The 26,368-nt window shown below is 47.2% G+C and overlaps 1 protein-coding gene across 19 annotated transcripts in view; it reads left to right on the plus strand.

Annotated features, from left to right (window-relative positions):
- Positions 1–26,368, plus strand: part of SRGAP2 (SLIT-ROBO Rho GTPase activating protein 2) — a 236,803-nt gene that overhangs the window by 162,256 nt on the left and 48,179 nt on the right. For 11 of the 19 annotated variants that reach the window (XM_023640439.2, XM_070266562.1, XM_023640436.2 and 8 more), the window contains 6 exons: positions 315–377; positions 7,877–8,092; positions 8,686–8,814; positions 16,677–16,901; positions 20,618–20,719; positions 21,736–21,933. In XM_023640439.2, coding sequence (XP_023496207.1) covers positions 315–377; positions 7,877–8,092; positions 8,686–8,814; positions 16,677–16,901; positions 20,618–20,719; positions 21,736–21,933 — 933 coding nt within the window. The remainder of the gene's footprint in view (positions 1–314; positions 378–7,876; positions 8,093–8,685; positions 8,815–16,676; positions 16,902–20,617; positions 20,720–21,735; positions 21,934–26,368) is intronic. The other 8 variants (XM_023640440.2, XM_070266563.1, XM_023640437.2 and 5 more) reach the window with 1 other exon arrangement.

Below are 26,368 nucleotides of genomic sequence, written 5' to 3' on the forward strand. Positions count from 1 at the left end.
GTTGCTAGGTGGGATGTGGCTTTCTGGCTTGCCCTTTGGGGACCAATTGAAAAATCAAAGGCTGCAACCCATTTCCCCCCCGACATGATTGCCTTTACTAGGCTTTAGAAGGGGCACATTTCATTTTATTAAAACTCTCTGAGTAATCTGACCATAATTGGGTCTGAACAGAGTGGTTATCTGATTTGCTGGGTTAAATAATGGGCCTTAATTGAGTCTGCGTTATTTGTAGAGCCAGTGCTGCTCTTGCCCTTGGTGCCCCCCTCCTCCCTCCTTCTTTTTCCCAATTAACCTTCATTCCTCTTTCTTTGCAGAGTAAAGAAGTCGGCCAGCAGCTCCAAGATGATTTGATGAAGGTCCTGAATGAGCTCTACTCGGTAAGTCAGATGGGTTGCTGGGCTCTTTAACAAGCAGAGGGAAGCAGCATTTGGCAGCTTGTGGCCATAGTCACGTCAGCAACAGAACTGAGCTGAGGTTGAGGACAGTGCCTGGTCCCCACTGGGGTGACTCCACCCCTCTCTTTTTTCATACTCACATTTTCAAACCTGAATGAGCCAAAAAACACTTTCTCAAAGTAAGATCCCTCCTTAGTTGTGCAAGCTCCCTCTGGCTTTATATGGGGCGTAATCTCTAGAGACCAGCCAAGGCCTAGGTCACCAGGGCAGCTGACCTCCATTACTAGCAAACCAGGGACCCCGAACCTAATGGCAAGGAGCATAGCCTGCATTGCACCATTAATATGTGCTTGTTGGAAAGGATTTATTGTTCAAGGTTTTGCATCAGTTCTTGGATTGATCTACTGGTCTGAGCCCAGAGCAGGTGCTCCGGAGGGAAGCACAGAGTCCTTAATGCCCCTAATATCAGGGATCAGTTCAGGCAGAGAGAGCTTTGCATCAATTCTGTAGGGTTTTATAAAGGCCAGACCTCCATGAAGAGGCAGGCTTGGGGTTTGGAGAAGAAAGCGCGATCTGTTCTGAAGTCCCTGGGCTTCTGGCACGTGATGACTGTGGCTGATGCGTGTTCCTTCATGCGCTGGGAGGTGGTTGTTTTTCCCCCAGCCGCGTTTGGTTAATTATGATTAAAGCACACATGCACACCAAGGAAATTCCTGCTGCCACACAGGGACTATTTCTGTTGTCCAGCTAAAGCCTTTCAGGGCTCTGTTCTGCAGCTGGGCTGTGCCAGGCCTTTGTGTCATTCTCCAGGGTTGCCCCATCCTGTTTTGGAGGTGAAATTGAATTCCTCTGTTTACTTGCTTATTCACTGCACTTTTTCTTTCTTTCTTTTTTTAAATTCACAGGAAGACAGGCAGTGGTGACATGCACCGCAGGCATTTGGGATCACAGAATTCCATGTTCTTGATCCAAAGGCCGAGGTGTGGCCGTTTTGTCATGGCAACTGTTAAGCAAGTAAATAGGGTAAAGCAGTCATCAGACTTGTCTCCAGCGACGCTCAGTGTGTTTGGAATTTCTGCTCTATGACTCTTCTGCTCTGAAGCCAAGTAGATAGATAGTACCCTTTGGTTCAGCTCCCAAGTTTTCATTTCTTTCAAATGAAGTTAAGGCTTTTTAAAAATAGAAGCACGTTGCTGTGAACCATTTTCAGACTGGATGAGTTTCCTCAGCTCCCTTGTCTTTTTAATGCTTTACTTCTGCTCTTTATTTTTAGAGCATCTTCTAGTCACCAAGAAGAGCTATTATTACTCCTTTCTCCTGGCAAAGAATATACTAAGATAGAAAATGATACGTTTAGTTATTAAATGAATCCTTTTATTTATTGTATTTTATTTGGGCCTCTGCTATTTGCTGTTTCTTGGGAGAAGTAAGTTGGATAAACAGCAAGCCCCAAACCAACTCAAATCTAGTGTGCCACTTCTGCAGCAGGTCCCGAGGAGCAGAGGAAGAGCAGTGTCTAGGGATCTGTGAGCTTTCCTCAGAGTCCTAGATCTCTTAATATGCCATGAGTTAAAAAAGAAAGTAAGTGAACGTGTATGCTTTGTGTTGGAGTGAGGAAGAGGCCCTGGAGCTTGCTGCCCTCATGGGAGGAGGGCCGAGCCGGCACCTGTGCCTGCAGCCGTCAGGCATCCAGTGCTGGCCAGTGCCTTACTGGCCACGGCGAGGCCACAGTCAATGCAGAGCATAGAGCCTTCCCACCAGGGTGCAAGCTCAGAATTGGCTGGGTGTGATGTTGCCTACGACGCGAATTGGTACACACGTAATCTGTTCAAGGCCAAAATAAAAATTTGACGTTTTCCTCTAGTAGGCAATGGGAATTTTTTTTAAAAAAAGAGAGAACATTGGAAAGTTCCAAAGAAGGCAGAATAGTCTAGTGTGGTCATTCTCAAGCAGGTGATTTTTTCCCCCAATGGGACATTTAGAAATGTCTGCAGACATTTTTGGTTGTCACAGCTGGGGTGGGAGGTACTAGAGATCAGGAAGTGATGAACATCTTACAATGCAGAGGAGGCCCCACAACAGAGAATTATCTGGCCTAACATGTCAGAAGTACGAAGACTGAAAAACTCTTGTGTGGTGACTGGCGTCTCCTGAGTTAGACAACCCAGATCCTACCTGGTCCACCACTGTCTCTGTGATCTCGGGGACACTCCTGACCTCTGTAACTCAGGTCTCCACACACTCCGTGTACTGCTATCTCCAAACCCTGAGGGGTGGGGGGCTTGGGGGAGTCATACTTCCTGAAATATCAGACTACAGTCAGGGGTCAAATGAGTTTGCAGATTCGACAGACCATTAGAAAGTGTAGAGAGTAGAGTTATGAGTTGTTTCTTCTGGAGGGTGACATAAGTGCAGGACTGGTCTGAATAAGATACTGTGGCTTTAGGGTAACTGCCCCGGTTTGCCCAGGACTGAAGGGTTTCCTGGGACATGAGACTTTCAGTGCTGAACCTAGGAGAGCCCGGGGAAACCAGGATGATTGGCCTCCTACACGGGACAATGGTTTTATCAAGTAGAAACTTGGGAGTGGTGCATGCTGGCTTTGGGCAACTACTTGTTGTATCTACTCTCTCTCTGTCTCTCGGAGCAGTTAAGAAGAGAACAAGGGAGAGCTTCTTGTAAGGAGCCTCCCCCTTATTTTCTCTTCTGGAAGGTGGGGGTGGGGGGCCTCTTGTTTCAGTGAGCCAATAGGCAGTGACTTGTGGGCATGGGATAAAGGAAACTAAGGATACGAGGAACCCCCCATATTCAGCGATCTTCTTACCCGCAAATACTTCTTTTTGGGAGACTGATTACCCCAGGATTGGCAATTTAAGTACTTTTGAGCCTTGATGATCCAAGGGGCAGGGCCCAGGTGTTCCCAAATAGAGATGCCTTTGGGCAAGAGGCCCAGACTCTCCGTGCGTGGCAGCTGCCCCTCTGTGCCTTCCTCTTTGCTGCCCGAAGGGCCTTTGATTTCTCCGACTTGGATTCTGTGCCAGGGGCTCTTCCCGCAGCTGCTGTGCAGAGAGCAGTCCCAGGGAGCGTTCCCTCCACTTGCTTTTCCCCCATCATGAGCGATGGTTTGTAGGCCATAGCGTCAGCGGTTCTCGTTTTCTGACTGATATCCAGGAATTCCTTTGAAGTCAGACCACACTGCTTCACAAAGAACTCTGGAATCCTCTGCCTCAGTTGTACTTGGAGGCTTTATCTGGAAAAACCCAGCAGGCCCCCACAGGAAGGAGTGTATGTGGGGGCACTGAAGCCCCGTGGATCGGCTGAGTAGGAAGAGTCAAGGAAGCCCTGGAATTGAGAAAGACAGGTGTTGAGACACTGGGCTCTTGTCGCCCCAGAGGTTTTCTACTTCTCTTCTCCCCCTGAATATGTCCCCTTGATTTGGTGCAGCAGCTGTCCGCGTGCAGAGCTGCTTCCGACTGGTATGTAGCACCTGCCTCCTTGAAACAATGTCAGTTAAGTCCCCCAACTCTGCTTCCCCATTTGTCTCCAGCTCTAGGCACCAGGGCTACAAATGTGAGATGTCCCCAAACTCAAGGCATTTAGTGGTAATAAAAGAGACAGAAGAGTAAAGCAGCAAGTGAAATATGAGGTTGATAGCTCCTGTGCATGTGTGCACGTAGGAGCGGCAGGAGGTCAGGCTCCCTGGAGAGACATTTGAATTGGATTTTAATTGCCAAGAGCTCTTTTATTGCTCTCTAAATGTTCCTTTTTTGTTGCCTCCTGCTCTTGTTTCATGATGCAGTGTCTTTTCATTTCTCATTGATCTCTCTAGGGATGTTACAGATGGATTGTTTTTGAAGTTTTCTTCTCTTCAGTATACTTTCTGTTTCCTCTAAATTGCTTGTTTTGGTTTTGGTCTTTCACATTAGATGTTTTCCCTAAATGTCTGCTGATCTTTAGCTGCCTACTCACATTTTCAAGTGAAGCACAGAGAAGCTGATTGGAAGTTCTGTGTCCACCGTGGCCTTCGCTATAGGGTGATCTGTCTGGGCGCTGTGTCCTTGAGGAAGCCCTATATCCGTATTCCCAGGTCTTTTATCCTAGATGGTCAGATTCCCCAGAGAAGGCTCTTCTGAACTTTTGGCTCTGTCTGGGGGCCGAGTGGTGAAGAGGCCTGGGCCGTCTCAACATTCACTGTAGGGTTTCCGGCTGATCCGCCTGAGCCCGTCCGCGCTCGCGCTCGCTGAGAGCGGTCCTCCAGTCGTCCACCACGGTGGGGACGGACGGACTCTGGGAGTCTCACTGTTCTCGGGCTTTCAGTACTTTCTCTCGTTTTTAGCTCCGTCTTCATCCACCACCACCACTGTCTCTTCGGGCATCTGTGAGGGAAACCTGGCTGCTTCTTGGATCGCCCCGCTTTTGGTTGAGGATCCAGTCCGTCAGCTAATACTTCCTTCCGTGCTTCTCAGCTTCCGCTTTCATTGTTTTGTTTTCTTCAGTTTATACCTAAAAAATAATAATTATAATAAAAACTCTTTCTATTATTTTATTGTGGCTTGTGGAGGAAGCAGAGCTGAAGGCATGAATTCAGTGTCTCGTTTTTCGAAGTGGTGTGCATCCTCTTCACAGACCTGCCAGTTTACAGTTCCGGGTTTTCCCTTGTCGGCATTTGACTCGCTGTGTCTGCTTCTCTGGGTGCTAGCTTGGCTCTCCCGTTTCTGTTTCCTATTCCAAATTGCTTCGACATCACTTATTCAAGCTTCAGCCTCTGAATACCTCAGTGTGCCTTGAGCTGGAGGACACTGGTAGTGCTTCTCCTGTATTTCCGCAGAGAGAGATCCAGGGTCATTGCGTCACATTGATTGTAAACCCACCGCTGTGTACATGATACGCTTCCCAACTGTGGAGAAGAAAACACAAAAGAAGTGGTGCTTACCCTTGAGAATTTATAGTTTCTTAGATGAGGTAGTGTTTTACTCTTTTAAAGAGAGTTCTGTAGGTGAAAGGAACACTATAAATTATTGCTCTTTATCACTTCATCTGTTGTCTGTTGGCACTATTCTTTTGAGCTCCTTCTTGTCTCTCATGTCCGTTCATAGCGTTACCTCTTCATTACGCACCTTCTTGAAATAGAAAATCACTTTCTTAAAAATCATTCACTGGGGCTAGCCCGGTGGCGCAGCAGTTAAGTTTGCACGTTCCGCTTCTCGGTGGCCCGGGGTTCACCAGTTCGGATCCTGGGTGTGCACATGGCACCGCTTGGCAAGCCATGCTGTGGTAGGCGTCCCATGTATAAAATAGAGGAAGATGGGCACAGATGTTAGCTCAGGGCCAGTCTTCCTCAGCAAAAAGAGTAGGATTGGCAGTAGTTAGCTCAGGGCTAATCTTCCTCAAAAAAAAAAAAAAATCATTCACTTTTATAACTGTTTACTGGAGCTTTTGACTCCCTTGGTCACCTTCAGGTGAATGTCTACTTTCTTCAGCCAGGGTAGCAGATGCTTCTTTCTCCCTTAGTCAGTCTGGAAAGCTGGAGAACTGTTTAAATTACTTAGAAAGGTTTCTAACGCTGTTGGTTGTTAAATATCACTGTTCCTATGTAGGGAATACACAGAGGAGATCTTATACTTATGGAAAATGATGTCAGGTTCAGGATAACGTGAAACTGATTTAAAACATCCTGCACCCAAAAGGAGACATAATTGAAACTCTCATCTACTTTGGTTTTGTCATGTCCCAATATTCTTTATTCCTTCCTCCCCCTCCAGCTGGTCCTAAGGGCTGAGTATACCCACAGAGTCCTCTAACCCAGGATTTCTCAACCTCAGCACCATTGATGTTTGGGGCCGGATAATTCTCTGTAGTGGGTGCTGACCTGTGTGTAGGATGTTTAGCAGCATCCCTGGCTTCTACCCACCAGATGCCAGTAGCAAGCTCCAAGTTGTGACCATCAAAAATGTTTCCAGACATTGCCACATGTGCCCTGGGGGTCAAATTAACCCCCAGTTGAGACCACTGCTCTAAGTCCAGTCCATAAAGGAAAGGAGTTTCTCTTTTTGAGCCTCTCTTGACTGAAACTCACCTTTCCTCCCAACTAATCCCGCTCTGGGCCTGTGCAGAGGACAGACACTGGTGCTTGGTGGCTGAGAGTGTGGACCTTGGAGTCTGATAAACCTGGGTTTGAATCCTGATTCTGCCATTTACTAGCTGTATGACCTTGGGTGTGACGGTTAATCTCTTTGAGCCTCAGTTTCCTCATCTTTAAAAGTGGAAATAGCAACATGCCCGTATGGAGCTGCTGTGACGACTAAAGGAGGTGCTGTGTGAAGCCCCGACACAGCCTGCAGGAAGTGATCATTGTCGTCAGTCCCCCAGACACCCCCAGTGCCTGCACTCTCTAATCCTCCCTCTCAAAGAAATGCCGTGGCATCAAGATGCCAGCGCTCTTGAACTTCAGCTCGCTTGGTTTGTTACCAAGCATTTTTCATTCTCAGGTAGGAGCTGGAGGTGCCCTGGGTGGGAACAGAAAGCTCCAGCAGGGGAGAGCCGGCCCTTGTGGCTGGAAGTAGTGCGCTGGGGAGGACTGGAGACAGACGCAGCTTCCGGGCTTCCCGGCCTCCGCCTTGAGAGAAGGGGTTGAGTCCCAGACAGTTGCTTCGATGGGAGATTGGAGGATTGTATCCCTCGCCTTTTGTACTTCTCCCTCCCTGTGGCCACTCCAGTTTCACTTGCTGTGGATTGTCCTCCTCCTCAGGCTCTTCCCTGAATTGTTGTGCAGGTTCACAGTCTTCATAGTGTTGTTCTAGATCACAGGATTGCTACAAGGTGAAATCAGAAAATGCATGTGTGGCACTTGCCACAAAGCCAGGGTTCCACCACGTGCTCAGTGAATGGCATCTGCCCTTCTTTGCCGCTGCTGTTCCAGTCGCTGTGAGAGAGGGCGTCTGATGTGCACAGAGCAGACCAGGCGGGCCCCAGAGTGCCCGGCCAGTAGGAAGAGCTTTGGGAGCCTTTCCTCTTCCCATTTTGTATCTGGCAGGTGCACAGAGTGTAGGCACCCCTCAGGCTGTGCTGCCCTCTTCAGGGTTCCTAACCAGCCCAGGAAGGCTTTGCTCTTGGGATCTGAGCGGTGGTGGGGTATCCTGTCTTTGATATTGTGAAGTGACTGAGCAATAGAAATTACTTGGCCAATATAAAAGAATAATGATTACAAATGTTAATAAACAGAAGTAGATGATACATGATGGAAGACATGAAGTCATTTTAATAATAAGACATGTTGGCTCAGTTCAAATACTGCTTTCCTGTGCTTTGCAGGGGTCTTAAATAGAATGTTTGCTGAACCAAACGCTTAGGAATTTTCCCCTTAAGAGTATGAGGACATTGCTTCCTGGGGGAGAGGTCCAGCTGAGTCTGTTAGTCTGTAAAGCAGAGAATTGACCCCCTTGGCTTGACCACTGGGGGTGGGGGTGGGGTGTGTCTTGCAGGTCATGAAGACATATCACATGTACAATGCCGACAGCATCAGTGCTCAGAGCAAGCTAAAGGAGGCGGAGAAGCAGGAGGAGAAGCAAATTGGCAAATCGGTAAAGCAGGAGGACCGGCAGACCCCGCGCTCCCCCGACTCCACGTCCAACGTCCGCATTGAGGAGAAGCATGTCCGGAGGAGCTCAGTGAAGAAGATTGAGAAGATGAAGGAGAAGGTGCGTACTCTCGGCGCCGTCGGGTCGGGGAGCCGGGCTCCGGAAGTCAGGACTGATAGGAATTTTCCAGTAGGTGCCAGGAAGAGCAGAGCAAGGAATCTCTGGGTTCCTTTAGTGCCTAATGACCAAAAGTGAGTCCTTGCTATCTACTGCAGAAGAAATCCTGGGTATGGGAAGAACTTGGCCATGTGGGCTCCCGGTTTTTCACCTAGCAGATAAATCAGAAACCTAGCCACCTTTCTCGAGCCTGGAGGGGGACTGTAGACCTAGGGTTTGGCTTCAGATGTCAGGTGTTCAGGGCAGATGTCGTGACACCTCCTTTGTGGGGGTGGTGCCAGGACGGAGAATGGTATTTGCAGATAGAACTAAATTGGGACACGCATCCAAAGTAGGGAGCTCATTAACCTTTCCTGGATTGATCTACATTATGCCCTTGAATCTCATTAAACAGAATTAGAACCCAATTTAAGGCAGACGTGCATAGGGAGTAGCAGCACAATTGTGGTTCTTGAATGTACTGTACTTTCATCTTTTAGAGAACAATCTCCCTTTTAAAAAAAAAAAAGTAAAATTAACTTCTCTTCCCTTTTCAGCGCCAAGCCAAGTACACGGAGAATAAACTGAAGGCCATTAAAGCCCGGAATGAGTACTTACTGGCTTTGGAGGCAACCAACGCGTCTGTCTTCAAGTACTACATCCACGACCTGTCCGACCTTATTGATGTAAGTGCTTAAAGCCGGAGGCCCAAGAGCCCCTCTTGCCTGGTTTCTGAGATGTGGTTAGGCGTTCTCCGGTCGTGCTGCTCAGCATCTCGGGGCATTTTGAGAACAGTTATGAAGGTGGTAGCCATGATCGGTCAGGGCTCGCCAGGGCCCAGGGCCCAGGTGAAGCTGTGTACGCTCTATCTCATTCAGTCTTCACTGAAATCCTGAAGGAAAGAGGGCATTATTATCAATTTTACAGAGTAAAAATCAGAGAGTTTAGATGACTTGCCCAGAGTCAGGTAATAAGTGACAGGCAAAATTTGCATCCAGGTCTGGATACTAAAACCGTGCTCATAACTACTAGGTTCTTCTGGAAAGAAGAAATATTCCCAGGAAGTATTCGCTTCCATCAGCTACTTGCACACAGAAGGAGTGGCAAGAGCTCAAAGGTTAGAATGCGATGCCTCACCTTCACTAGTGCTTAACATTCGTCGGCATTGGCTCGTTTGACTGTCATAGCACCCTTTTGTATTGGTATTACCGACCCCAGTTTGTAGATGAGGAATCTATGGGTCAAGAGGGTACCTGCTTAAAGTCACAGTGCAAATTAGGGCCCTGGCCAGGAGGTATCCAGATGCCCCTGACGTCTGGCCTGTGCTTTTTGGTATGTGGTGCAAAGATGTTGAGAGAAGCAGGAGAGCAGGCCCATGTGTTTTGCATGGGGCAGGCACAAGGGCTGAGCTTTCTGTCCTTGGCCTTTCGTCAGCTTTGCCCTTGTTTCTCTGGCCGCTTCCCCTCAAACCTTCGAGTTGAGTCTTGCAATCCCCCTCACCTGCAGGCCCCAGTCTGACCCAGATCCTGAGCCGGTCCTGGCTGAAGCTGCATACATACACCCTTTCTCGCCTCTCCCTCCTGTCGTCAGTGAGGGGTCTGGAGCCAGCTGACTGAGCATCAGCACCCCAGTCTCCAGGGCTTCAGGTGTCTGCCGGCTCATCTCCTCTCTGAGCCCTGACATTTGCCTCTGGCTTCAGCGGGTGGCCAGACCTTGCATGCTTGCCTGCCTTGGTTTCTCCACGAACAAACCTGCCCCACTTCACAATGTCATGTGGGGTTCTGCTCTGAGATTCGTTGTTACATAACTGGGTAACATGGGGCTTCTCACTGAAATGTTTTGGAGTTCTGCTTGGTCTCCCCTCTCCCCCGCCTCTCTCTGGCAAATAAGGATTGGACTACATCATTGATGTGTAGATCTGACCTCACATCAGAGTTGCTTGGGGAACTTTTCAGAAATATGGCTTGCTGTCTCCCTTCAGCCGGGGATTTTTGATTCAGTAGGCTCCAGCCTCTTGATGCCCTCTGAGTCTCTGTCTCACTGGTAGGAGGAGCCCTGATCCGGTCCAGGCACCTCCCTGTCCTCTCTGCTTGTTGACGCCAACCTGAACATTGTCCTGCAGTGGAGGTCAGAGCCCTGAGCAGGATCTTTTCTCCTCAGACGAGCAGTTCCTCACTGCTGGGAGAGAGGCCAGTTTTCAGCATGGGGAGGGAGTCCATTCTTTCTTATGCTCCCTTACATTCAGTAAAAAATCAGACTGTGCAGGATGCTACACCTCTTTTTGTTTTTTTTTTAGGAAGATTAGGCCTGAGCTAACTACTGGCACCATTCCTCCTCTTTTTGCTGAGGAAGACTGGCCCTGAGCTAACATCTGTGCCCATCTTCCTCTATTTTATACGTGGGACGCCTGCCACAGCATGGCCTGATGAGCGGTGCCGTGTCCGCACCCGGGATCCGAAACGGCGAAGCCTGGGTTGCCGAAGCGGAACATGCGCACTTTAACTGCCCCGCCACCGGGCCGGCCCCAGCACACCTCTTTTGCTGGTTGGTCCTATTCTCTTTCTTTTGCCCCCAGGGCAGCTTGCCAGCTCCTTTCACTAAATGCTGACCTCAGGGGAAGAGAGAGACCACTGCTGTGTCAGTCACTGCCTTTACCATCCGTAGACCCTCCGCCAGATGTGAGAAGGTGTTTTAAAATCAGTCAAGAAGCAAGTTATTTTGCACCTTATTCTCATCATTTGAAAAAAAAGTTTGGGGCTGGCCCAGCAGAGTAGTAGTTAAGTTCACATGTGCTACTTCGGTGGCCCAGGGTTCACAGGTTTGGATCTCCAGCACAGACCTACACACCGCTCTTTAAGCCATGCTGTGGCAGCATCCCACATACAAGAGAGAGGAAGATTGGCACAAATGTTAGCTCAGCGACAGTCTTCCTCAAGCAAAAAGAGGAAGGTTGGCAACAGATGTTAGCTCAGGGCCAATCTTACTCAAAAAAAAAAAAGTATTTTAAGAGCCTGTGTTCACAGGCTGCCTTGTGAAGTGCCATGGAAAAGAAGTCTGCCAGCCTCCTTAGTACTCAGCCAGGGCGTGGCTCTAGGTTTCTGTGAGCAAGTCCACATTGGCAGCATTCTAAGCCACACAGATAGTAAAATTGCTCTTGTTTTATTTTGTTTTTTTGTTGTTTTTCTTCTTTTCGTTTTTCCTGAGGTGAAGACAGATTAATTACTCTTAAAAAAGAAAAAGGATGATAACATTATTCTGCTCTACAAATGTTGACTAAATATTTGTTTGGGATGAGACTTTGTGCTCAACATGAGGAGTGCAAAAGGAATCAAATAGTCATTGCCCTGTAGGTGTTTGTACACATGCAGACAGGTGACCTCTACGTCTCTGGCTAACTGCAGCCCAGAAGGTGAGCACACGTCTCCAACACAGTGTTTTTCAGACCATAGGTCATGATCCCTTAGTGGAGTCATGAAATCACTTTTATGGGCTTGATTTACTTTTTTTAAATGAATAGACTAGAATCGAACAGACTAGAACAGAATAGGAAAGAAAATAGCAGGGGGCATCACACTGTAGGGTTAAGCTTTATTTTGTGAAACTGTTGTTAAGTGTGTATACATTCTTGCACACTCATGGGTATGTGCATGTGCGTGTGCGTATGACTGTATAAGATATATTTCTCACTGTGAGTTGGAAGTCAAAAAAAGTGTGAGAGCCACTGCACTAGGAACAGAGGAAGGTCTTTTAGTCTCCTCCGTAAGCTCCTTGAGGCCAGGAGCAAAGTCTTCTCTTTGCCTTGATACATACGTACACACACGTATAGTGCTTAGTACATAGCTGAGCACATGGTATGTTCATTGAAGGAAGAAAGGAATAGAAGGAGGAGGAAGAGGATGATTTTTCAAGCCAAAATTTTTTTGCTTTTGTTGCCTTTTAATACTATTTTAATTGGGATGTAACTTACATACAGTGTCTGAACTTTTGTTAGTTTCAAGAGTTGTCGTAAATTCAGACACCCCTGTAACCCACATCTCTAGCAAGATATAGAAGATGTCCACCACCTCAGAAAGTTCCTTTTTTCTCTTCCTGGTCAATCCCCCGCCCAAGGCACCCACTGTGCCTTGATTTCTTTCACCATAGATTAGTTTTGCCTGTTGCAGAACTTCACAAAGGTGGGACTCATAGACAGTGTATACTTTTTGTACCTGGCTCCTTTTGCCCAGCATGATATTTTTGAGCTTCATCCATGTTATTGCACCTCTCAGTAGTTTCTTCCTTTTTCTTGCTGATCTGTGGAGTAAAAATGGCCAAAAGGACGCTTTGGGCAGTGAACCAACAGTTAGAGCAGAAGTGAGTGGGGAGCCTGGGTACCTTGGCATTCTGATCTTGACAGTATCCAGAACTTGCTTTAAGACATGGGACGAATCTTGTTCCAATCTATTGCCATCTGTGTTATGTACACTCTTCTGCCTCCTTCCTGGTGGTGTTGGAGCTTAACGTGTGCTCAAGGTATTGCAGATAAGTGAGAATAAGTTATTTTTGTTGATGCCAGTACATTGACTTGTACAAGGACTAGCCTTTGACTTCTTTTTATAAGACAGTATAAGATTTAAACTTGGACTGTGGGAATCCACATGAGGCATCTGACACACACACCAGGAAAACCTTGACTTCAGTCCAAAAAGACATTCTGAGCAGACTTGATAGAGTCTAAGAACCGTGGGCTCGTTGGAATGTGACTTTCCTCCCCTGTGCTCCCGTGGCTGTCTCCATCCAGGAGCAGATGGATGAATGAAGAACAGGGCGTTATCCTCACGCGTAGCTGGAGTGTGTGAGTGCTCTGTACGTGGGGAGAAAATCTGTGACAGTGTGTGTACCCAAGTCGGGCGGGGGAGCTCGGCTTTCTCAGGAGGAAATTACATATAAAGGGCAGTTATTTTTCTCTTCTGTGTGGACTTGAAGAGGGGGTTAGGAAACACCCACATATTTTTTTAGGCCTTCTCTAGAGTCTGTGGGGGGGGATATCAGCTAGTAAAGGGTTAATGAGCTGTCAACTCAAGTCCTCACACATCTGGATGGGCTATCATTAAATTCTTATAAAAATTTGATTTCCCCTGAGAGAGTTTTCATCAAACATTTATATAACCCAGAAATGGCCAGGGGAGCCCGGCGTGGTCACAGAACTCATCAGAAGCCATGGAAAGCATACTTTGTCCCCATTGTGAGCAAAATGATGTTGTGCCTCTACTCACTGGGATTCTCCTGGGAACACAGATGGAATATTCAAATCTCGTTTACCTACCTTGCCAGAAATTGCTTCTTTGCTAAAGCTGCAGTTTCCAGCTGTTGGCCCTGCAGATCTGTGTCTAGCTAAGGCTCTAGAAAACCAATTCTCAGTCTCCGTGGTTGATGGAGGCGGGAAGGAGCCAGAGGGCACGTTGTGAGTCAGACCTCCCTCACTGGCACAGAGAAGCTATAGAAGAGCCCTGTCACAGAGGTAGTGAGCCAGCCCGAGAGAGCTCCCCGCCTGTCAGAGCTGTACAGAGTAAGCACAGCAAAAGGCTTCAGGGGCCACATCTACCCACTTGACTTAGATCAGTGTTCAGCCCAAGTGGATTATTTCCTGACAGGCTACAATCTGTACTTCTGGCAGCAATTAATCAACTGATGTTTATTAAATGCCTGCTGTGAGCAAGGCCTAATGGTGAGGGACACAAAGAAGGAATGACACTGGCCCTGCCCGCCTTGAAGTTTGCCTTCTCGTTGGGGTGATATGAAATGGCGAGTCACAGAATAGAGAGTGTTCTGTGTCACATGGGGGCTGCAGATGAGTGTTGTTCTGAGTGGGCGTCAAGATCAATATATGCCAGGGGTGCAGGACTGGCTGGCTTCCCTGAGGCCGGGGATTTGGTTTGAATCTTGAAGATTGGGTCCAATTCTAACAAGTGAGAGGAGTGGGAGACGTTTCAAGCAGAGAGAATGCTGGCAGCTGGAGGGCAGAGGTCAATGGATTTGGGAATATTGATGATTGGGGTTTGGTAAGTGTCTGAGTGGGGCCAGATATATGTACATTTGTTGCCTGTTATCAGCCTCACAACAACCTCTGAGGCTGATGTTGTCTCCATCTGAGGCTCAGAGAGGTTAGGTAGCTTGCTCACAGTCACACAGCTGATTTGAGGCTACATTTTTCCAGTACTCGACCCTAAACAGACAGTATGTCATTGGATTAGAGCAGAAGAGTCTAAAGAAGATAGAGGGAGAGGATGTTAGGCAGTCAGACTGAAGACAGATTCCAGTTTGTTCTGGCTGTTAACCTTGCTTAACGTCACTAAGCCTCAGCTTTCTAGCCTGGAAAATTAAGATGATACCAACCTCATTGGGGTTGTTATGAGGATTAAAATGTAGATGTACGTAAAGCACTTAGCATGCTGCCTGGCGTATAGTAAGCACACTTAGTAAATAGGGGCGTTTTTAAATTTCCAAACTGAGGACTTGCCTTTAGAAAAAAATGAGAGCTATTACAGTTTCTTCAGCAGGGGAGTGGCGTAATAAAAGCCTTATTTAGGACAGTAAGGTAGACAGCACTGGTGTGAGATGGTAAGGATGGGAATTAGAGTAGAGGCAGTGAGAATGGAGAGGAATGGGGAGGTACCAAAAATATGTCAAGGTTCTGAGGAGCGCCCTGCCTCCCCCTCATTCTCTCCTGCACTGAAATCACACACGCACGCCCCTGCTCAGCCCTGTGGGCGGTGTGACTTCTGTTCATTAGATTTACAGGCATAGGGTTCATCATCAGGGTCTACACGGAGCTAGTCAGGAAAGTTTACAGGTTCAAGGACAGCCTGGGTAGACCAGTATCTCCCGGGGAGGGGGCCCTGCACGTGCAGCCTCCCAATCAGCTGCTTTTGTCTAGCTTCCATTTGCTCTTCACTCCCAACTGAATTTAATGTCTCTCCATCCTCCGCCTGGAGTTAGGCTGTAACTGCTGTGCTTCCGCTGCAGCCAGGCACCTGCCAGAGCCTGTTGGCGCTGGACCCAGAGCCCCACCCGGCAGGCACTCTGTCGCTGAGCTTCTCGTCAGATGCTGGGAGGAGCAGGCTCGTCACGTGCTTTTGCTTCCCCAGTAGCGGCCGCTTCCAGTGTGCTCGTGATGAGGGAGAAAGCTGGGGGAAGAGTTAATTTGATGCCTGCTTATGGAATGAAATGGCACTGAGACAGGCGGTCTTACTCTCTCCATGGATTCTTCTCTGGCGTTTCTTCTCAGGTGCTGGATCTCAAAGCTGCTTAAGCAGTAGAGAGGAGAGTGGATGGCCGAGGAATTTGGATCTTTGCTTCCTTTGGGAGGGCTGGGGAGTATTGTCATAGAGTTAGGGAATGCCATGGCTAAGGAGAGCCGTAGGAATTACATTTAGTTCGAGTATTTTAGACGTTTTCTCTAGCAGAAGAATTCTTTCTTCAAACCAGACCTTACATAGAATCCCAATATATTAAATAGAAAACAGAGCAGAGCTGGTTTGGTTGAAGCAGGGCTAGGAGGCTCCAAGTCCTACTAGTTGGGCTGCTCTTTTACCCCCTTCCCGAGAGCAGCCTGAGCGGCGGCACGGAGCCTCAGCGTTCTGGTCTGCAGCTTGAAAACCGCTGACCTGGCCAAACGTGTTCATTTCAGAGTCGAGGAAACAGGTTCGAGGATGGGGAGCGGCTTTCCCGAGGTCGCTTGACTTCCCATGCCGGTGCTTTTTTTGTACTATTGCCTCTTTCACACCACTTTTTTTCCATCTTGCTTTAGAAAATCTGAATCCTTTACATGATCTGAATTTTTTCAGTAAGACTTACATTTAGAAATTTTGAGTCTTACGAGTGCAGTGTCTCCAGGGCCGGAACTTTAGTGCAGTAACCCTCCTCTGCAGCTGAGGCCTGGCCTAGAGTGTGGGGAGCTGGTGGGCGTATGACCGCCAGTCAGCCCCTATTCTCTTCTTCTCCCACCTAGAGTTCTGAGTTTGTGTAAATTAACTGCTCTTGTAGCACTTCTGATTTCTGGTCCCTGAATGCTGAAATGGTCTGGATGGGTTGGTATGTAGTGACTTAACCGCAGTAACCCCCAGGGAATGGCAGGCTGTATTTTTATTATTGAATTTTGTTACAATGGTGTCCCCAGAGAAACCTCAAAATAGAAGAGGATTCCCTTTAACTCTCAGCTCTTCTTGTAGTTACCGAATGGCATTACACAGCGCACAATGAAATCATTTCATTTTGTCCTAATGAGTCCTCTTCCTTCTAAGGAGTCTTCTTCCTTCCTTCCTTCCTAATGAGTCTCCTTCCTTCTTCCTTCTAACCACCTCATGGTCTTCTAGGGTGTGTTTAACCATTGAACTGAGAATCAAGAACTGAGAAACCTCACCCAGATCTTGGAAGTCAGAGTGTCAGCCTTCTTCTCGCTGCACAGCCAGTCTCATTGACTTGGTCAAATCTCCCTGGGGCCGCCCTCCCCTTTTCCCAAGCCTCGGGGCTGTCCATGGCTTGCTCACATGCCCTCTCGTTCCCACAGCAGTGTTGTGACTTGGGCTACCACGCTAGCTTGAACCGGGCGCTACGCACCTTCCTCTCTGCTGAGTTGAATCTGGAGCAGTCCAAACATGAGGGTCTGGACGCCATCGAGAATGCTGTAGAAAACCTGGATGCCACCAGTGACAAGCAGCGCCTCATGGAGATGTACAACAGTGTCTTCTGCCCACCTATGAAGTTTGAGTTCCAGCCCCACATGGGGGACATGGTGAGGCCCTCTTCCCATTCCCACGCTCTCCAAGGGGGTTGAGCTCACTTGGAGATTCACTGCACTGAGGCCGCGTGATTGTGGGAAGAGCGAGGCCTGGGGCTGGCTTCCTGTCAGGTGGGTGAAGTGCATTCCACTCATTCAGCAAACAGCTACTGAGTCCTGCTGTCTGCTAGGCTTGACCGCAGACTTTGGAGATTAGAGCCCTCAGGGAGCTTACGGTACAGTGAGTGGAGAGAAAGTTAGAAGCATGCATAGGGGCTCCCAAAGGGACCGGCAGGACCAAAGGAGGTGAAAAACAGCAAGTGTGTTCTAAAAACTGCTAACCAGTCAGTATGGTGAAAGGGAAAGTGGCAGTGGGAGTTGGGGGGGCCCTCCCAGTGGTAAGGCTAGAAGAAATGAAAGCTGAGATGGGGCCAGACACTAAGGGCTTTTGACGGGGGGGAGGGCCAAGCAGGTAACGATGTGATCTTCTGTCGTTTGGCAGAGTTCTGAAGGATCCTATTGTCTTGGGTTTAGAAGATTAAATGAGAGGTGCAATTTTGCTTGGGTATTCAACAGAAAGGAATGGGTACCTACAGAAAGGACAGGAGCTAAGGTGTCATCCTGAGGGCTGATGCTCGTTGCCCAGGAGGGGAACATAAGCAGGGGGCCCTTGTTTGGACTTTTCGCCTTCAGTGACTGAAACCAGAAGGACCTAAATAAACTAAAGTGAGAGGAACAAGAGGCTCCTTGGTTTTCATTACTCTGAATCTTGTGGTTCCACTTCCGGTGGCTGTGCATACAAATCAGCGTCAGCCTTATTCCTATGGGTAGGAGCCGCCATGTAACCTCATGGTTAAATCCGAAGGAGGATGTATAGGCTTAGGTAACAGAGGAGCTCAGGATGGATCCTCAGGCATGGTTGGATTTAGGAATTTTATCAAGGATTTAGGGAATTTTATCAAGACTCAGTTCTCTCTCTGCTCAAGATGCTGTGTGTTGGCTCCATTCTCAGATAGGCTCTTATCCCGTTGGGGCAAAGTGACTGTATTTCCAGCCTTATCTCCTTGTAGGTTGAAATCCAACAGAAAGATATTTGCTTTCCCTCCTAGAAGCCCCCACAAAATTCTCACTGTGTCTCCTTGGTCTGATTGGGTGACGTGCTTATCCCTGAGCCAGTCCCTGTGGCTGGGGATCTGCAGTTGGCTAATGGGCTTATGCCGAGGTCACATGCTCCATCCCTGAGTTGAAGAGAGCCCATCCAAAGCACAGTGGCCTGACTTCGGAGTAGGAGGTTCCCCCAGAGGGCAGTCAGACCAAAGTCACCAGAAGAAGGAGGGGCAGATGCTGGGTGACCAAAGAACAACAATGTCCTCTCACCAGGAATGGTACTTCCATTAGGGTTAGTGTCCAAACTCTCTTTGGAAAGCATTGCTCCAGAATGACAACTGTTGCAGTGTACCAGAGGATTCACTGTCATCAATAGGCCACTATGGAGAGTGGGACATTTTTATCCTAAAGACAAAAATGTGAAGTTGATTTCTTTTCTCTCCTTCTTGGGGAAAACCAAACCATTTACAATTTGTTTCCATTGCTGTGGCTTAGGAAATGTCAGTGTCTGAACAGATGGGGAAGTGAGATGGCAGCATGTGCAATTAGAGTAGGGGGAAGGGGTGTCACCAAGCCCCAGGAAGTCCCATTCCTCACCTGCCCTGGCTTCTGGCGCAACTTGCCTTCCAAGCCCCTTCTCCAGCTGTCACTGAGATTCCTTCCCAAGAATCATTGGAACTTGGGGACCAGCTGAGTGGAGCGATACATTTTCTGGTGTTGACTGAGTTGCCTTCTGAGCCAAACAGCTTGTCTCTATAAAGGGGGAATCCAAATGCTGGGTGCTCAGGCCCCCTCCTCTCTCTGTCAGAGCCTCATTTCCATCCTCCAGAACACAGCTGGAATGCATTACCTTGCACCCCGGTAGAGAACCACTGCCAAAGCATGCATCAGCAGCTCTGCTGCTTCTTAAGGCAACAGTAAGGGAGGTGGTTTTCCCACAATTCTTACCTGCTAGGTGTGGGTTACTTTAAAAATCAATAGTTCACTCTTTTACTGAGGCCTTTCCTTTGTGCAGTATAGCTGATCAGCGGCTGATCCAGGTAGGGACCAGGGCCAGTCCTAGATCTTGCAAAGGTTCCACATTCCAGCCTAGCTGACATATGAGTGGAAAATGAAAAGAGGTGAGAGGCCGAGTCCTTCTTGGTCCGTGCAGCTAGTCTATCCCCATCAGTATGGGTTGTCTGTAGACTGTAGAGGCAACAAGAGGGAGCTGCCTGGAAGTCCTTGAACTAGGGCCAAAGTACGGGTGGCATTTTGACCAGAAGCCTTGAAATTGGCCAAGGCTCCACACTGACTGGTGTTCCAGGGTGCTCTGCACATGAATTGATGCCAAGCACTCTCACATGTACTAGGAGGAGGCGCTTGGCTCTACTCTTGGTGCCCCCAGAGGCTTGTGGGGCTCTGGATGCCTGACCGGTGACATCAGACAGCCTGAGAGTTTCACTCTTGGCGCTAACCCGTCCTGGCCACCGAGCTTTCTCCATTGTGTCTGCTTATCCAAGAGCCAGAGTGAAGTCAGCTCTCCAGATCTGAGAGCTGGCTCAGGCCAGCCTCTCAGCCGGGGGAGGAGGTCAAGTCATTTGGGAACTTAAAAGCCAGTGGAGGAAAAGGTCAAGTTCCAGCCCCTCCATTTGAAGAGAGGTTTTGTCTTTTCAAGAAAGAGAGTGATCTGGGCATGTGGATGTGCCCATTCATTGCTGGGGAAGAAGGGGGCCAGTTCTCTCCAGATGTCTCTCTACAGACAAGAGGCTATGGGACACATGGTGGCAAGGTGACAGGAGCTGCCTCCACGCGAGTACTGCTTCCAATCTGCCAGCCTTCTGTTCTTCGTCTGTCGTCCTTGGAATTGTGGGTGACCTCATGCCCAGGCTATAGCCATGCCCTCATCAGGAGACAGCGGCCCAGCCATCCCTTCACACAGGGAAAAGCTTGCTGACAGTGATCCTTGGGGGAAGCGCAGCCTTCTTCCCCAGACAGATCTGGTGGACACCTGGAGTAAAATGATGGCTCCTTGAAAATGCCAAGTTCCACCAGATTCCATGCCCTCTAGGGCTTCCTGGCATAGCCTGTGGACTTGTTCCTGGCTTCACACTTTCTCTGATTGAGTCAGAGCTCTCAGGCACGGCCCAGATTTATAAGCACATGCTTGCTGCCGACAGTGGCAGGTTAGCCTCCTGACCCACTTCTCTCCTGCTTTTGCTCTGGTGTGTGAAGGGAGATGAAGGAGGGGTCAGAGAGGCGGCCACTTGGACCTCCAGCAGGAAATCCTCACTGTGCCAAAGCATTGTGTGTCTGGAGCTGGGGCTGCCCAAGGCACTCTTCTCTGGCCTAACTCCCACTTCCATGGAGCCACAGACCCTGTGTAGACCTGCCCCTGCCAAGCACTAGCCTACAGGTGGGCTCCAAAAAGAGAGACCTGGTCTTTCCAAACAGGTCCCACTTCTCATTCCCTCCTTGTGCTGTTTGGTCCTGGAGGAGGTCCACACACTTTGGCTTTGGACTTTGTTTTAACAAAGAAACTGAGCCTTACAGCTTGAATATGTATAGCTTTATTAGCGGTAACGGGACTCTGGAACCACCGAAAGAACTGTGTCCTCTTCCTGACCTTGTATTGCTTTTGGCAGGCTTCCCAGCTCTGTGCCCAGCAGCCTGTCCAGAGTGAGCTGGTCCAGAGATGCCAACAACTGCAGTCTCGCTTATCCACCCTGAAGATTGAGAATGAAGAGGTGAGTTTCCTGCTTAGGAGGCTCAGAGCCATCCTCTGAGTTTCCCCAGCAAACCTCTTGCTGCTGCCCATCTGGGAGCAGGTGGAAGGAGCATGCAGAGAATGTCCGGGCTGCTGCAGACATTTCCTAGCCAAATGTAGGCTTGGATTTTCCCCCTCTGCTACATCCTGCCCTTGAACTCCAGGAAGTGACTCTTGCATTGCCAAAGGTTGAGCTCTATTTTGAGCTTTTGCAAAATACTTTTTTTTCCCCTTCTACTACACATTTAATCAAAATGGCACTTGGCAGCTGTGTGAACAATATTGTGTCTCTGAAACCACCCCCTCATGCTTGGCTTTTTCCAGCATTTTCAAACAAACAGAGGCCTTTGACTTTGACACTTCAAACATCTCCGTCCTCTTAGAAAAGAGTGGCTTTCTTCTGGGCTTTCAACAAGCAACTCAAAAGGGCAGTATGATTGATTATTCAGCTCCTTTCTTTTGAGCCCGCATGATTTCAAGTTACCTGGCATCTCAGTAAGTTTTGCTGAGATCCAGAAGGACTAGGGGTGGCTCACTTAGTTTGCAAATGGGGAAACAAGCTCATCGATTCTTTGAAGGTCACAAAACAGAACCTGGGGCTTTGCAGGACTAGCCCATCTTACATTTTAACGAGCTCTTTATATGATGGCGATGGTTTGGATTTGTTTCGTTCTCTCTCCCTTAGGACTTCCATTAGAGCCAAGAGCTGATATTAAATTTAAAAAGTAAACATTAAATAAAAGAGCTGGGTCAAATATGTAGCATGAAGCAGGTGGTGGCTTTTATGTCCTCACGGGAGAGAGGAGCACCCTGTAACAGAGTCCATGTGATGTTTATCAGTCACTTAGCATCGTCTGATGGGAAGCAGAGCTGCATCCTGTGACAGCACCCTCCCTCTTTCCTCAGCCTACTCCTCTCCCACTTCTCCCAGCTTCTGCATCTCCTGCGGTATTGCAGCCTGCTCCTCATGCATTATGTTGACCCTTGTCGTGGCAGGTAAAGAAGACAATGGAGGCCACTCTGCAAACCATCCAGGACATTGTGACTGTCGAGGATTTTGACGTGTCTGACTGCTTCCAGTACAGCAACTCCATGGAGTCCGTCAAGTCCACGGTCTCAGAAACCTTCATGAGCAAGCCCAGCATCGCCAAGAGGAGAGCCAACCAGCAAGAGACAGAGCAGTTCTATTTCACGGTGAGGGAGCTCAGTGGCCTTTAAAGATCATCTTTCGGCACTGCAGCACACGGGGGAGATTTGGAACCCAGAGTCCTTTGTCAATTGTCTGAAGGACAGTCTTTGAATATCCTGGATTTGGATCTGGGCGTATTCAGAGACCATACCTACACTTAAAGGCACAAACATTTACAAATCATATCTGTCTGACAGGGACCTCCAAGAGAAAGAATGCTCCCAAGCACACGACCAAGAAGATTTTCTTTTTTAAGAATTTTTTAAGCAGCTAGTAGGCTTCTGTTTGAAGGTTTCCTTCTCAGCCGTAGGGGATCATGAAAGGGGGACTTCATCTCTTGGTTCTTGGGAACTACATCCAAATATTCTGGCTAACACATATCTTGTTTTTAAAGTCTGTAGTCTCTTCTGGTTGACGTGATGACGTTATTTTATAATTTTTGTTGATGGGACATTATTTTTTCGTGATTACTGCTAAAATTCAAAGCGGCAGGTAATGTGCAGCATTGTTGGTTTGCAGAAAATTCTAGAATGTTGTATTTTGTCACTCACGTATCTCCCAGTCTTCTTTTAGACAGATGGACCCATTTTTTTTTAAGTAGTGTTAACAGTCCTTTGGAGGGTTGCTGGCTGGTCTTTGGTGCTGCTTTTTGATAATTAAGTTATTTTGAGCTTGCCAAGTAGGATTTATTGCCTGAACTAAAATTTATTTCCTAATCTTCTGATGACCAAGAAAGGAGAAATTAAGTTTGCAGATGTGAGATGAAATATAGCCAGTGAATATTCATACTGATTCTGAATGAGAGGAATTAACTTGTTTTTCAGTCAAGAAATACAGTCGGCATGCAGTAAATTGAATTTTTCCTCCAACTAGAACAATTTGTTTAATTCTTCTTTGAACACTGCCCTTTCTCTGTTGAGAATACTAGTGATTTGTTATCTTTAAAAAAAAAAATCTGGTTTTTTACTTAGTTAAGCTCAGAATTCAGATTATTTTTTATCCTGAAGAAGACTGTTGAGAGGGAGAGATTTAACAGTATTATTCTTTTAAAATAACGTTTTTTCTTGTTATACAAAACAAAACACGCTTATTATGTAAAATTTTGAAGCAAAGAGAAGAAAATAAAAATCATCCATAATCCCACTACCTAGAGATAATAGTGTTAGGATATATTCCCTTCCAGTCTTTTTTCTATGCATTAACAAACACATATCTGAACATATAATCTGCTTTCATTTAACAAATGATTAATATTTTTCTAAGTAATTTAATTATAGCAATCTTCAAATTTATTTATGAGTAAAATACGAAAATCTGTACAGAGAAATAATGGAATGACATTTTGGCTCCTTCATTAATTTTTGTAAAATATTTAGCACACCTCCTTGTTTGTACTCAGTAAATGCCGAAAGTTTATCACATCATCATTATTAATTTATTTATTGACGTTAAATTACTCATTGGTTGTTTATTGAGGACCCACTGTGTGCCCGACACTGTGCTTACACTGGGAATGCTGAGAGTGCCCAGTGAAGAGGGGAGCGATGGGACCCGGCATGTGAAGGGGGAACTTTTCACTTTTACTTTGTGTATTTCTAAACTGTTATGACAGATTGATTTTTGTAATCAAAAAATATATATAAAATTTTTTAAATGCATACATGCACTTGTACGTGAATGGCAACCAGGATGAATGGAGTTGGGGACCCATCACACACAAAGTGATTTTTGTGTGTGATTTTGAAGGATGAGTGAGCCAGGCAGTGAATCGAGAGGAGAGGGCACTCCTTGAGGAAAGAGCAGCGTGTGCTAAGGCTTAAAGGCGTGCAGAAACCTGCGGAGGATGCTGGGAGAACTTGCCTGTGGTGAGGGCTGTGCGCCACCCCAAGCTGCATTATCTCAGGAGCTTATTGAGCACTCCAGAGGCTTTTAATAATAGGATTGTTTGGCTGGTCTGTCTGGACTGCTTAGATATCGCACTACTTAAGTGACCCAATCTCATTACATTGCAGAAGATTTCCATTTGTTTGATTAACTAAGAAGTTTTCGGGGCCAGCCCGGTGGTATAGTGGTTAAGTTTGTACACTCCGCTCCCATGGCCCAGGGTTCACAGGTTCGGATCCCAGGCGTGGACCTAGCACCACTCATCAAGCCACACTGTGGCAGTATACCACATAAGATAGAGGAAGATTGGAACAGATGTTAGTTCAGCGACAATCTTCCTCACAAAAAATAATTTTTAATAATTTTAAAAAAGAAATTTTGGAAATAAAAATCTGTATCTAAGACTGTCAGATTGTTTTTTGGCTTTAAATGAAGCTATAACATTCGTATTCAAAGTTGACCTTTAGTAAGAGCAGAGATGACCATATTCAAGCTGGTGACCTCTCAGATCCTGCCCACCCATTCGCCTCTGTCTGAATGCATTGATGTCCTCTAACCCATTTCCTGTCTTTTGTGGCCATAGTGCTACTTATCGAAATTGTGTGCAGATTTCCTTGGCTAAGAGGGAAGTTTTTTGTCTGGGCTTGTCTAGTAACACGTTTACAGGAGAGTTCATCATTTTTGTGACTGGTGCTTGGAATGTGTCAGATAATTCATTTCATGATAAAAGGGCTTTTTTTTGGTGAAACGGACATTCAGGGACAGGGGTGTGCGTGTTAAACAGGATGGCTGCATGTGCTTGCCAACCATACAAACCAGCACAACTGCGGGCGTGCTTTTCAGTCTGTCGCCTCCACAAATGTTGCCCGTGTGTTTCCCTGTGCCCTTCAAAAACGTCAGAAGGGTGCATCCTAGAAGCTCCTCCCTTCTTCTGGAAAGTGGGGAAGAGGGCCCTTGCTGTGGCTTTGACTGGTAGGTGGGTGCCTGGGCTCCCAGAGGGCTGCTGGGAAAGCTTTCCCGACTGCTCTCTGCTTGTCTGACCGATCTACCCAGACGACATCAGTTGGAAATTTGAAGCATGACCTATAAAGGTCAGTCATTTGTGGGAGTCCTAGGAAAATAATCATGGAATTTTAAAACTTGACGTGACTTTTAAAAATCATCTAAACAAAACCTTCTCATTTGAAAGTTTAAAAAATCTCAAATTTAGAGAGGATGAGTAGGTCCCAGGGAGCCCAGCAGGAGCTGAAAGTAGAACTCTGGGCTCCTGGTGTCGGGCCGCAGGCTTCTCTCTGCACCTGCAGAAGCCCAAGGGAAGGAAGGCCCCTCCTCTCCTCTGCCCTGAGTGAGGACCCACCTCCCCATCTGATCTCCTTGGCTTTGTGTACTCATCTTCTGTAACACTCAATCAGCAGTCTACTTTTTTCCCCATTGCCTTTTTTCACTGTGATTGTTAAAAAATAGACTTATTTAAAGGTGCAAAAATTTCAAAAGAGCATACAGAAAAATGCCAAGCTTCTACCCATCCCTGACCCCCGCCTCGTCTCCTCTCTGCCAGTGATTGGAACCAGTTTCTTCTCTGACCTTCCAGAGATCTATGCAGTAGATCTATTACACAGTAGAATTACGTTAGAAATGCAATGAAATAAAATTAATAGAAGTATACCACTCATACTGCCCTTTGCTTTTTTCACTTAATTTACTTTGGATATTATTTTCATATTAGTCCTGAAATTTCTGTCTCCTGTTTTAATGGCACAGAAGTTCATTGCATGGTTGGATGTACCATCATTTATCTGACGAATTCACTGTTCATGGGCAGAAATGGTCACTGTTTAGACAAGGATGGTCAAAGCTTTATAAGGCTGGCACTTCTCCTAAGTATTTCCTTGTACAGGGATGGAATGGGGAAGGAGTTAAGGATTATGGCTGATAAACAAAGCTAGACTGCCTGAAGTCCCGGGAGCAGAAGTGGGTAGGGTAATAGGAGAGGAGATGGTACCTTGGCCAGTGGGCAGTTCTCTCAAACTCTAGACTTGGAACTGTGGTCCACGCCCTATTTTAGCTTGTTATTCTCCTGCATGCACTCAGCAAACATGTGCTAAGCAGGTACAAATGAGTGAATGCCCTGCCCTGTCAGTTGAAGTGGGGAAAGAGACTCCTGTTTAAAGGGTTGCACTATTATATATTCTGTCTGACAGCTGTTTCCTGCTTTAAAAATTGATGGGGAGGAGGGAAATGTCAGTGTGCCTGGCTGGTGGGGAAGCAGCCACAATAATGACATCTGTGTGTCTCTGGGCACGGGACTGACTAGGCATAGCTCACTCTTCTACCCACCCTGCCCCTTTGCTGCGGTAGATACTTGTGGCCTTGGGTTCACACAGATTACATCCAAGGCATAAGCAAAGTCTGTGAGTTTTTTACTTCCATGGTAAGACTGTATTGAAAGGGAAGAGGTATTGAAAAATTAAATTTGAAAATATTCTCACGCCTGTTACTAGTGGTTTTTTGTTTTTTTTGAGGAAGATTAGTCCTAAGCTAATATCTGCCACCAAT

This window comes from Equus caballus, chromosome 5 (genome assembly GCF_041296265.1).
Source record: "Equus caballus isolate H_3958 breed thoroughbred chromosome 5, TB-T2T, whole genome shotgun sequence".
NCBI lineage: Eukaryota > Metazoa > Chordata > Mammalia > Perissodactyla > Equidae > Equus > Equus caballus.